The sequence below is a fragment of the Penicillium canariense genome (assembly GCF_028826845.1).
Source record: "Penicillium canariense strain IBT 26290 chromosome Unknown utg000002l_segment0_segment0, whole genome shotgun sequence".
NCBI lineage: Eukaryota > Fungi > Ascomycota > Eurotiomycetes > Eurotiales > Aspergillaceae > Penicillium > Penicillium canariense.
The window spans coordinates 1,621,418-1,633,617 of record NW_026622729.1 but is presented as its reverse complement, the minus strand read 5'-3'; the positions used below and the strand labels follow the sequence as shown (position 1 = coordinate 1,633,617).

The 12,200-nt window shown below is 52.0% G+C and overlaps 4 protein-coding genes across 4 annotated transcripts; 3 read left to right on the top strand and 1 right to left on the bottom strand.

The window, feature by feature from the left end:
- Positions 1–860, bottom strand: psf3 (DNA replication protein PSF3; the record flags this gene model as incomplete). Its single annotated transcript, XM_056685921.1, has 6 exons — positions 1–68; positions 122–233; positions 298–487; positions 561–619; positions 679–747; positions 819–860. The coding sequence occupies 6 exons, from the start codon at positions 858–860 to the stop codon at positions 1–3; spliced, it is 540 nt and encodes a 179-aa protein (XP_056544663.1).
- A 2,019-nt stretch (positions 861–2,879) lies between these two features.
- N7482_003795 (sphingomyelin phosphodiesterase) lies at positions 2,880–4,974 on the top strand (the record flags this gene model as incomplete). The annotated part of the gene is made up of 4 exons (XM_056685920.1): positions 2,880–3,020; positions 3,090–3,176; positions 3,229–3,506; positions 3,573–4,974. The coding sequence occupies 4 exons, from the start codon at positions 2,880–2,882 to the stop codon at positions 4,972–4,974; spliced, it is 1,908 nt and encodes a 635-aa protein (XP_056544662.1).
- A 450-nt stretch (positions 4,975–5,424) lies between these two features.
- N7482_003794 (uncharacterized protein) lies at positions 5,425–7,210 on the top strand (the record flags this gene model as incomplete). Its single annotated transcript, XM_056685919.1, has 6 exons — positions 5,425–5,666; positions 5,723–5,771; positions 5,841–5,969; positions 6,021–6,054; positions 6,112–6,369; positions 6,426–7,210. 6 exons carry the CDS (start codon positions 5,425–5,427, stop codon positions 7,208–7,210), a joined length of 1,497 nt encoding a protein of 498 aa, XP_056544661.1.
- A 1,447-nt stretch (positions 7,211–8,657) lies between these two features.
- Positions 8,658–11,353, top strand: N7482_003793 (uncharacterized protein; the record flags this gene model as incomplete). Its single annotated transcript, XM_056685918.1, has 2 exons — positions 8,658–8,882; positions 8,945–11,353. 2 exons carry the CDS (start codon positions 8,658–8,660, stop codon positions 11,351–11,353), a joined length of 2,634 nt encoding a protein of 877 aa, XP_056544660.1.
- Between the last annotated feature and the right edge of the window lie 847 nt (positions 11,354–12,200).

The following is a 12,200-nucleotide window of genomic DNA, read 5'->3' as shown; positions in this document are numbered from 1 at the left end:
TCATTTCCTCTTCGCTTCTCCAGCCCAGATCCGCATCTGCTTGGCCCGATCGTGGGCCGCACGGAACACTGCGACCTGTCAGTAACCACAGCCGCCCAATCAGAGCATTAAATCATGTCACTTACACTGCCGTTCATTCTCATCGAGCCCACGGAGAAAGTCGACGCCCGAGCCCACCGCCCCCGTGGATTATGGGCTTGGTCGGAAATTTCAGCCGCCCGTTTCTTGAAGGTCTAGAGGTGGATGGCGGTCAGCAGATGATCGTTTTCTTTCGCGGGGTCTGTAGATGGGCATTACATCACTCAACACATCTACCATCTCTTCTTCCTCAAAGATTTCAAGGATCCGCTCGCTCAACGTGTAGAAGTGCGGTGCCAAAGCGCGCAAATCAACCGTCCGAGGATCGGCCTTCAGCGCATTCATCACCCGCTCAGCTAGGGCGTCCGGCATGTCGAGGGTGACTAGGCGAGATGTCCCTAGTCGCGCACTGCAAGCATCAATTGTCAGAAAATGGGGCTCTGAATCCCGCTTCTAGAACAGTCGCAAGATCGAGATCTCACCCGATTGACAGCATTTCACCCAGCCATAGTGGCAGGTCTATGCGGGTCCCCGCTTTGATCTGGTCTGCGTCAATGTTGGATCACACATGAGTCCGGCAGAATAAGAGAGTGGGCATACATCTTCGCCAGGGTTACCCTCCAGAATCCCTAAACCTGGGACTTCCAGCTCAAATGTGCAGGGTATTTTCTAGAGCCGAGCGCATTAGCATGTCACAGGCGGGTCTGGGCTCAAAGGCTCTGATCTCGAATTGAATTCACCTGGGCATCTGTCAAGATGGAATCAATGTCATAGTAGGACATATTGGCACACCGTCTGAATTGCGATCCCAGCACGGGCCGTAGTTCTTGGGTGATGATAGAATGCGGCGCTGAAACGCGTTCCTCGGCGCGTGGTCACGTGTGTGCCCCACGTCTCCGTGTTCTCTCCAAATTGGGAAACTAAGTGGATTATCACGTGATGTGGTTAATATTGTGACCAGGGAGATAGTACTTGTTGTAAAATCTTGGGCACTTGTTTTATCCTGATTCGTAATAAGAACAAATGTAAAAATTACATTCCATTATTCTTGTCTACGGTATCGAACTGTGCCAATGGGGGAATGGTACAGGGCATACCGAACGTAGAATTTCTTCTTATTGGTAACTTCCGCCTGCTCAACATCTTTGTCAACGGGTCATCGTCTGGACTGACTAATATATACACCACGGCTACTAATCTGTTAAAAGCAGAGGGGCCTATCGGTGAAAAAAATCAAAACCAGGCATTATCATTCACCATTTACCTATTGCGTATAGTTGACCTAACAGTAACCTATTCCGCACATGACCTATTTGAACAATAAACGCAACCAGCATAGCATAGCGAATCCCTGGTGGTATATTTGAACTACAGATAAGAATAACTATAATCAAGCCTGCAATAGCAAACAGTAGACAATTTACCCATTGATTATAAGTGATGTACCTATACAGTGGACAGTCCCCCACAGACATACTGCAACAAGTGGGGAAAGGTGGAGAAATTCGTATGGTTGTTCCTCAAAATAATTGAAAAGTTGATTATTTTTGTGAGCTCATGCCTAGGATATCGGCATACAGATACCGAGTTGCTAGAGAAGCGAATACCCCCAGCAGATGTAGTATGTCGAGATTATGCAGCCTGATCACTCATGCCTGTCATGGCATCTTCCGCCTGCGCCCTGTTTCTACCGGCGGTTGATTCTTGGCCTTTTCAGAGACTTGACTGCCACTCATAAGAGACGGCAGTGATACTCCCAACGCTGCTTTGAAACATTCCATGCAGTGCTATCAATCTTCGGAGTCTACTAGTGTTCGGAGCACGGGAAGTCCGGACCGCGCGTTCTGGGCCACTTTCATGGGGCAACTACGAAAGGCTTCATGAGGCGTTTGAACTTTTGGTCGATCAGTAATTTGTTGTAGTTTCTATTGGTTGTCTCGGTTTTCTTATTTCTAATGTCGTCGAGAAAAATTTGCAATGCTTTAGCTCTTTCCCCCCGCGGCGTTTGGGTTAATTTCTACACTCAGGGCTCTGCAGCTCTTATGCATCTGCACAAAATATATGAGGATGTAAGGCCGACACTGACAAGGAGGTAACTCAGCTAGATTTGTCGACTTCCCAATTTTCTTTCCATTTCTAACGTGGTATCTCCTCAAGGGCCTCGAAGCAATAGAGCACAGCAAATCCCACTGTCCCAAGGACTCCCTGCCAGCTTCCGGCGAATATAGAACCCCCGATGAGCAAATAGATTAGAAGCTTATGTCCATGGTTTTGCGACTTGCACGGCGTGGGGATCAAACGGTTTTGGGTGAGCATGGGCGATAGCGCTGATTAAAAGGGGCAAAACCCCCGTGGGTACTCCCATTCTTCAGGAGAAAGATTCTCCTTTAGCTTCCGACTAATGCAACTCTGGGCAAACCGGCCGGCGCACGCGGAAAATCTAGAGGAAATCTAAGACATTTCCGCCCTGCTGCCGACTCCTGACGATCCAATCGCCATTAAAAGATTCTCGGCAGGTGTGCGGGAGGAGTGACGTTATTGAAGCCGCGAACTTCGCTTCGGTTCGAAACAGTCAATCAATGCTTAAAAGAGAGGAACGTGTGATGGAGCGGGGAAGTCGTATATCTTGTGGTCCTGGCTTTAGTGCTAGGCAATGGAGAAATTGTCTCGCTTGCTGCCATGCGAAATTTGGCACAGAGCACCCAGGTATTCAACCACTCCGTAGCCTAAAAGCCCACCGATCAGGACTGGAGCTGGAGTGATTGCCAGAAGTTGTCCCTTTCCGATAAGTACTCGTCATTATGTTCATTCTGCAGTGGGTTTGTTTTGTGGGCCTTCTTGGGGCAGCCCTTGCCTCGCCACGCAAATCGCTCGCCAAAAAAAGCACTGTCAGTGAGATTCTGACGGATATCGAAGATGCGGCCACCTGTACAGCATGCGAGGTACGTACAGAGTCACTTGCCATATTATAATCACTCCCCGGGATAAAACAGACTAAATCTGGAGTATAGGCTCTTCTCGATGTGTTGCAGGCTTTGGCTCATTTGGGGAATGACGATTTTGTTGATGTGATTACTGAAGTCTGCATTTTGGCCGGGGTGAGTCGGCGTTTAGAAATTTGTTATGGAAATTTCTAACTTGGAATTGTAGGTGGAGGATGAAGATGTCTGTGAGGGTGCGATCTCGCGCGAAGGGCCCATCCTTGCTCATGATCTTCGCAATATGGACATACCATCTACGACCGCAACTCTTCTCTGTAGCACCGTCTTCGGGCTGTGCGACTACCCGGATGTTACGGAATATGCAGTGGAATTTCCGACCCCGAAGCCATCCAATGCGTCACGGCCGGCATCCAGTGGAGAAACTCCTATTCAAGTCGTCCATATCAGCGATATTCACGTTGACCTCTCGTATGAGACCGGTGCCAAGTATGTTGCTCTGTCCTCGGTCTTTTGCTCTGTTGCTTTAAAAGCTCTACTGACAACATGAAATAGTTACAACTGTACCAAAAATATTTGCTGTCGCCCGTACACATCCGCCGATGAACCCGGCAATACTAGCTACCCAGCTGGAGGGTACGGAAATCACAACTGCGATGCCCCCCTCACTCTAGAGGAGAGTATGTATGAAGCGATCGCAAGCTTGGTCCCCGATGCTTCGTTCACCATTTTCACGGGGGATGTTGTCGAAGGAGCAGTTTGGCTTGTCAATGAGACTGAAGTGACCAACGATTTAAACGATGCATACAACAAGCGAATGCCATCCTACCTCGATCTGGTCTATGGTGTGATTGGAAATCATGATGCCGCCCCGGTCAACTCTTTCCCGCCGTCGGACATCGACACTACCATCTCCAGTCAATGGGCATACGATACTCTTTCTTCTGACTGGACCCAGTGGATTGGATCGACTGCCGCTACCGCGGCTGATGATTATGGTGCCTACTCCGTCATGTACCCGAGTGGTAATCTGCGGATCATCTCATTCAATACCAACTTCTATTACAAGGAGAATTTCTGGCTTTACGAGAAGACCATGAAGTCAGATCCAAACGGGCAACTGGCTTGGCTAGTCACCGAGCTTGACGCTGCAGAAACTGCGGGCGAGCGTGTATGGCTTCTAGGACACATGCCTATGGGTGCTGGTGATGCATTCCACGATGGGTCCAACTATTTTAACCAGATCATTCAGCGCTATGACGCGACCATCGCTGCAGTTTTCTACGGTCACACTCACAAGGATGAGTTTGAGATTGCCTATTCAAACTATGCTGCCCAATCCGCTAACACTGCCACTATGATGTCCTACATTGCTCCGGCTTTGACCCCAACCTCCGGCAACCCGACCTTCCGTGTTTACTCGGTTGACCCGGTGACTTTCGGTGTGCTGGATTTCACTGTATACATTGCCAACATGTCAAGCTCAACGTACCAGACCAAGCCGACTTGGGAAAAATACTACTCTGCGAAGGAGACTTATGGTACACTCCTGAGCCCGGCTGTCACCGACAGCGCTGCCGAGCTCACGCCTGCATTCTGGCATAATGTCACCGCGATATTCGAGGATGACGATTCGGTTTTCCAGGATTACATTGCTCGCAAGAGCCGAGGATGGGATGTGTCATCTTGCACAGGCGACTGCAAGACAGAGGAAATTTGTCAACTTCGCGCAGCCGAGTCGCAGTACAACTGCGTGACAGTTTCACCAGGAATCAATTTCAAAAAGATGAAGCGTTCTTCCAGTGGTGCAGTGAAGCAGGAGACCGGATGCGGAGAGTCGGTCATTGGAGCCATGTTCTCAAATTTCGAAGCGAGCGTTTCGGCGCTCAAAACATCCGCATCGTCGAAGCTAGGACTGAGTTTCCTTAACAGCACGGTGAACACCACCGTCGCATAAGCTGTGATCTTTAGTTCTGGATAGCTTGAGAATATGAACTTGCCTAGCAGTGAATATCGAAATATAAGCCGATAGTTCTTCCGACGCAATTCATAGAGCACGTTTCATGGATCGCATCTAGCAATTGGCCTGTGGTTTACCCGTAATCTACGTAATCGCATTGGGATCGGACTAGAGCCCCGTTTCACCGAACGAACGGCGCAGGAGAACCTAAATAGATCAATTCTCCGTGCCACGCTCGAATTCATCTCGGTTAGATGTCGCCGACTGACACGTGGGCGGGCAACAGGCCCACGGACCTTACTGCCCGTTAACGCTAGTTGCGGCTAACTGATGGCTAGCGCAGGTCCCGGAGAATCGATCAATGCGGTAAAGAGTATATAGGATGCGTGGATCGCCGTGGACTTGACTGAATTGAAACTCGTTTCTTCTGGAAGATTGGAATCAGCCATGGTGAACTCCAAGACTGTCATTACCTCTTGGCTGTTGGCGGTCACTACCAGCCAGGCCGCGGTGCTGGCGCCCGCCAACGATATTGTGTTTCCATCCAGCAAGACGGCCCACAATCCGTTGCAGTTCGCTGGGGGTAATTCTCCGTACTTTGCTGGGCCCAACGTCAATGGTGTGGAAAATACCGTACCGAAAAAGTGCACAGCTCAGCAGGCTGCCTATATTGTGAGACACGGAAGCCGGTAAAGAATAGATTAAATGGCATGACTATGACATGTCACTGACTGTTCGGTCTTAGTTTCCCCGACACCGGTTCCTACAACTCTTGGGTTGACATTCAAGACAAGGTAAGTCCTCGTATCATGCGCAGGGAATCTACACCTACGCGGCTACAGCAGAAGAACTAATAGGTATAGATTCAAATCGCTGTCAATGGCGCAGCGTTTGACGCCCGTGGCTCGCTGGCCTTTATCAAGGACTGGAGCCCCGTTTTGACCAACCCAACCCTGCAAATAGCTCAGGAATCTATGACTGGCTGGAAAGAGGTATAGTTTCTAGATATTTTCTATTTCAAGATCCATACTGATGACTACCAGGCTACTGACCTCGGCTACCAACTCCGTGCTCGGTGTAAGTGGAGCAGCCTCTCGTCATCTATTCTCTTCAGATACTGACCACTCTTGTCAGATCCCGATTTCTACGAAGACGGTAACCCATTCTATGTTTGGGCCAACCAGTACAAAAACCCCATCAATGAGTCTCGTGTTGTTCAAACCGCCCGTGCCTTTGTCAACGGCTACCTGTACGAGTTTGCCGATACCTACGGCACCGTGGTCAGTGTGAACTCCACCGGCTCTGTCAACGCCATCGGCAACTCGCTCGGCCCCTCTGACGCCTGCCCGGAATTCGCTGCCGCCTCCAGTGGGGGCAACAATGTCACCGACTGTGAGTGTGAAGGGACATCAGCCGCATCTCTGAAATGAGCTGACTCCTGTTTACAGTTGATGCCACCTGGGCACCCAAGGCGCTCAAGCGCATCAACTCCTTGGTGAGCGGCAACCTGACCTTTGATGAGACCGACCTCCTGTTCTTTCCCTACCTGTGCGGGTACGAAAGTCAGATCACTGGCCGTGTGAGTGACTGGTGTGGCGTGTTTACTGAGGATGAGCTGCGCAACTATGCCTATTCGCAGGACCTGAGCTATTACTACAGTGTGGGACCCGGTTCAGATGGCCCTGCGAGCACGCTGTTCCTGCCTTTCCTCGAGAGCCTCATAACTCTTCTGAGCAAGGGTCCTGGTCAGACCGGCACTGCGGCTGATGGCGGTAGCTTCAATATTCCCAGTCTGATCATGGCTTTCTTGAACGACAACCAGATCGCTGAGATGACTTCGGCCATGGGCATCTTCGATAACGAGGCTGCTTTGCCTGACACCCACATCCCTGCTAACCGCCTGTACAGCGTCGCCCACTTTATCACAATGCGCGGCACCGTTGCCTTTGAGACTCTGAACTGCGAGGTTGGGTCTGGCCACCGGTTGTCCAACCAGACGTATATCCGTGTGTTGTTCAACGATGCCGTCTACCCAATTGCCAACTGCCAGACCGGGCCCGGCAAGAGCTGTCTCCTGTCCGACTACCTGGCGCTCATCAAGGAGAAGAGCAAGGCTGCCGGTGATTGGATTGACTACTGCAATGTGACTCAGTCTGGACACCCTGAAACTGTGGCTGGGGCCAGCTTCTTTAGTGACCTCTCGCTCGACTTCTTGACCTTTGTCAAGCCTTGATGGAACGGATCCCTGGAACCCCTGCTTGTTTCACGCGATCCTCTGCATCCCTCCCAAGTTAGCTTTTAATTTGTGATCTCATATGCCTGCCTCCTTGAATGTACTATCTTTTTCATTTCACAATTTCTTTGGCCCTCGTATGGGCCGTCTGATGTGTCTGTGTGGTTCGAGTGTTGAGTGTAGATACGCTTTGATCGAAGCTTAGCCTCTTTGGACCAGCTACGGCTTGCCAAGCATCACTTATCTCTGGCAGCCACGCGATTGGTTAGAATGTGGTGTATATCGCCCCCAGGTATGCGTGTGTGTGCCGCTGCTGACGTTCGGCGGTGGCCCTAGAGTCAACGATTTGAATACGTGGACTGCTAGCGAGACGCAACGGTTGGATTGACCGGCGGACGGCTTGTTCATGGTGGCCAGGTTTACAGTCACTGTGCAGTCATAGCTGCACTCGGTATTTGCTCCCCGGTCCTTCGGTCTGCCACAGCGTGCCGCTGTGCGACAGTTCTAGGGGAATTGAAGAGGCCAACTATCAATGGACCGATGGATTCATACCCCCATCGCTACGGACGTCCGTCAAGCTGGACGGAGAAGTCACTTTATTGGTTCTCATTTGCTTGGGGTTCAGTTCTGTTCGATTTTGGTACTTTTTCCAGTAGAAGCCTCAGAAGCAGTCTCCAACGTATAGTCCAAAAAACGAGGCTGCAAGATCGATAAAAGACCTGTTCCAAACGAGACTAAGGGATTAGTGTGAGTAGGCGTGTTTGATTATGCATCTGCAACGCCCCGAGCAGAAGAAAAGTAGAAAAAGAAAAGAAGAAAAAGGAAAGATCTGCATGGGATTTACCGCCAGCCAGCAGGCAAACTGGCCAAACCGGCCAAACTGGCCAGACCGTGCGCATCTTCGCCTTTCCCCCCACTCTCCGCCCCTCCCACCGGAGGCGTCTCGGCTGGTTCGAGACATGGGGTCTTTGCGCTAAACGTACAAACTGTGGCTTGGCCACTCGTGTGCCTTGTTTTGTGAAGGGGCCCGGTCAATGAGCCGGATTACGAGGCCTCGATGGCGCATTCCCATTTTCTTGGAAGGGGGCCATCTTGCTCTCAGTGGACCAGAACCAGGGCCAGGGCCAGCCGCGAACTAGGTCATTGAAATCGGTCTACCGGGGTCGAAGCTAGTCTAACGGGGACTGTCTTGCCTGGTCTCAACCGGTGGTAGCACGCCCAAAATTAGCAGCCCCAACCCGGCGAAAATTAATCCCATGGGGTGACACAAATGGAACCTCCAGTTCCGCAGTTCCTGGCTTCCTTTCCTCTGGTCCGTCCCTGGCCCACCACCCTTTCTCTCGATCTGAGTTTCGATTCATATGCGACCCGTCCCTTCCTCCCTGCCTTGAATTTGTGATCTCCGATCCCGACCGAGTCGAACCTACGGCCGTTGAACGCCGGCATCATGGCGTACAACGTTGTCGCTCAGGTCGACGAGGTGGCTTCGAACTCCGACTCCAACTCCGACCTCTCGCGCAGCGCCTCGCCTATTGCCGGCCATGCCTTTCAGCACCTGTGCGATGCCAACCACGGAGGAGCCCCGCTGGAAGCCGCCAGAAACGACGACAACCAAAGCCTCGGTCAACTCGGGTCGATGATCCGCTCGATGACTACCAACAGCTACGACGTTGTCGAGGCCGATGACTACGACGCCGATCCCTCCCCCGATGAGCTATCGAACAGACCAAGCAGTCTCCGCCGCATTCCTCCGCTCAATACGGCTGTCGCGCGACATTCCTCCTCCTCCTCCTCCCCTCTCGACCCCCCTTGCGCAGCGCCTCGAGCGACCTTCCCATCAACCACCCAATTCCCGACCTACAATCATCTCAGGGTGCCTACGTGGGCAATGTAGCGCGGTTGGAGCAGAGTGCCGAGCAGCTCAGCTCCAGTACAGCAGACATCGGCTGCGAAATCCGCAAAATGGATCAGGAGCAGAAGCGACGCTCTTGCAGCTCCGCGTCCAACTCGGCCGTCCTCCGGAATGGAGCATTCTCGCCGGCGACCATTGCTTCTCACGGATCGACCTTCTCCACGCGTCAGCGCTCCGTCTCGGGTGCATCACGGCTCACCCGACTCGCGGAGCCCGACGACGACCACGATGGCCAATTTTTGGATCGCATCTCCGCCCCCTCCGCCATTCCCCCGTCCCCACACGCCCCGATCTATACCCAACCTCACGACCTCTACCACAATCAATACAATGGACAAAACGATGCCGCGGGGGGAATCCAGCGGCCAGGGTCAGCCGCCTCAGGCGATACTTTCCTGCAGGCGCAGACGCTGTTCACCAATTTCGATGGTGTCCATTTCGCGCCCTTGGAGCTCGCGAATTCCGGGCGGCAGCTGTCCCTGAGCCAACCGCCCCTTGCAAGCAAGCCGCAATCATACAAAGAGCCACAGAGGGGCGAGAACATGGTGTACTACCCGGCCCCAGTCCCCCGCATGTTGAATCTCCCCCCAAAGCTCTCTCGCAAGCCCATCGCAGACCGCGAAAAGCGCCGTACCGAGCTTTTGACCAATATTGTGGCCGAAGATAGAAAATCCGGGTCCTGGTTGGCCGGGTTGGAGCAGGGAAAGCTGGGCGAGAGCCAGAAGGACAAGCGCCAATCGAAAATACCACCTCAGCTTCGTGCGAGCCTTTTCTTTGATAAACCGAGTACCACCCTCGAGGTGGACGTGAAGCAAGATTCTGCAGTTGCAACACTCGACAGCATCCTCGACGCTTCGGCGCATGCGCCTGTATCGGCCTTTACAGATCACCCGTACGCCGGCCAAGTTGGCTCGTACGTGTTCCACCAACCAAAGCGCAAGACACTTTATAAAGATCCTGCAAGGCAGAGGCCAGAGCGCCATTCGCAAGTCCCAATGGGTCAGCGTCACAGCACCAACCACGACAGTGACGAAGAAGGGTCGGTGAGTTCACGCGATAGACACCGGAACAAGTCTCACGATGAACATGATCGAGAGCAGTCCAGTGGTAGTGGCAGCGGCAGTGGCAGTGAGACGGAAGGCGATGAGCATTCGTCGGAAAGCGGAGAAGATGACGAGGAAGAGGAGGAGGAATATGTTGACTACATGGGTCCTCCGAACACGTTGCTGGCAGAACTAGAGCTGCGGAAGCAAGAATTGAAGCAGCGACAACGAACAGCACTTCCTACTCCCACTCAAGCGCGAGGCATGAAATCTACCCTTTTGGAGCTAGATGCACGGGCCCAGAAACAGAGTGACAAGCGACGGCGACGACCAGTAACTCTGGCCTGGAATAATCATGATACTGCAGACGACGATGATGTTCCTCTGGCCATGCTGTACCCTGATCAAATCAACAAGGACGACGAGGATCGTCCAGTGGGTCTGATGGAGAGACGGCAGCTAGATGAAAACGAGCCCTTGAGCACACGTCGGGCCAGGCTGCGCGGTGAACCAATTCCCGAGAAGCGTCCTGTCACAGTATACACCACCGAACCTCCTCGAGCTAACGCCGCCCAGGCGGAGGCCGAGAGCGGCGACGAAACCGAGACACTCGCAGAACGATTAAGACGACTGCGGGGGCAAAACCCCGCAGATAGCGAGTTTGCCAGTGATCTCTTTGCCGAATTTGACAATCGGGCTGGAGTTGTTCCCAAAGAACCCGAGACGGTCCCCAACGCACATGAGAACGAAACTCTCGCCCAAAGGCGCAATCGCCTGCAGAAACAGAACGGCCCCCCACAAGGCGCCGCAAAGAACCTGCACATGCGACGAAGCATGGCCGCCCTCCCGCAGTCTCGTCCGGTGCAGCAAATCGCCCGCCAATCTTCACACGATGTCCTCCCACACTCCAACATGATGTCTGGGCAATACGCCAATCGCATGTCTATGCAATCTCGTCCTCTCAATATGGGCCACCAAGTCCCCATGGGATATCAGATGGGCGCGCAGCCTTACGGGTATGGAGGAATGGGATACCCAGCCGCACATGCTTACAATAGCATGATGATGGGCGTGCCCGGTGGCATGGTCTATGCTATGCCCGCCGGCTGTGGACCGAACATGGCTGGGCAGCCTGTTGATCCGGTGCAGCAAGAATTTATTGATCGGTGGAGACAGAGCATTCGCTAGTTAAATCCTTTCTTTTGTTGTTTTTCATTGTTCCGTTCGTTTGTGACTTTCTTATCATTCCTTTGCTTGTTTCTTTTCATCGTCATAGCGCTGTCGTTTGGGTGTATCATTCTTTCTTTTGTTTCTTGGCTGGAGCGGCTGGCTATCCATGTAGAGTAGTGATCTTTTGTATAATGTATCAGAGGCGGTTCATTGTCTCCGGGCCCGGTGCTGGCTATTTGTTATTATTTATTTCCTCGAGCCAAGTTATAAGCGACATTCAAAGTCGTTGGTCAATAGTAGCCTTTGCGGAGAGCAGAGCTTGCTATATTTTGAACACGCTGAAAGGCCGGCCTTCAAAAACAATTAGTTGGCAGACATTCAAAGAAGCAACCATCTACCTACCACTACTGCGGCGGTGAAGCTAGTTCCATTAGCCTTGGTCACTCCCTTGGAAACAATATAACTTTCCATGTCCTCTCCTCGTACCCATACCGTCAATGAGCCTCCTATGTCGTTTGCATTAGGACCTTCTGGTCTGGCGTGTTGCCAAATTTGACCATTTTCTTTCACTGCCCCGACGGTAATGACTGTTTCAAGGGTCTGCGTAAGTCAGTCTGGAAGGATTGTTGTCCGCCGCCAATACACTGACCACATCTAGCTTCTCAAGTTGATCAATGAAATCCTGGAGGAGATTCGGTCGGTGTATGCTTGTTGAGCCCCCTTTCTTTGCGAAGAGCCTAAAGCTTGTCGTTTCCATTTCTTAGCGGAAATAGTTAGACTGAATACAGGATGGGCTGCTTGATCAGCCCTTTACTCAAGGAATTTATTTGATTTTGGACTGATAAGATTGTTAATTTGTCATTCA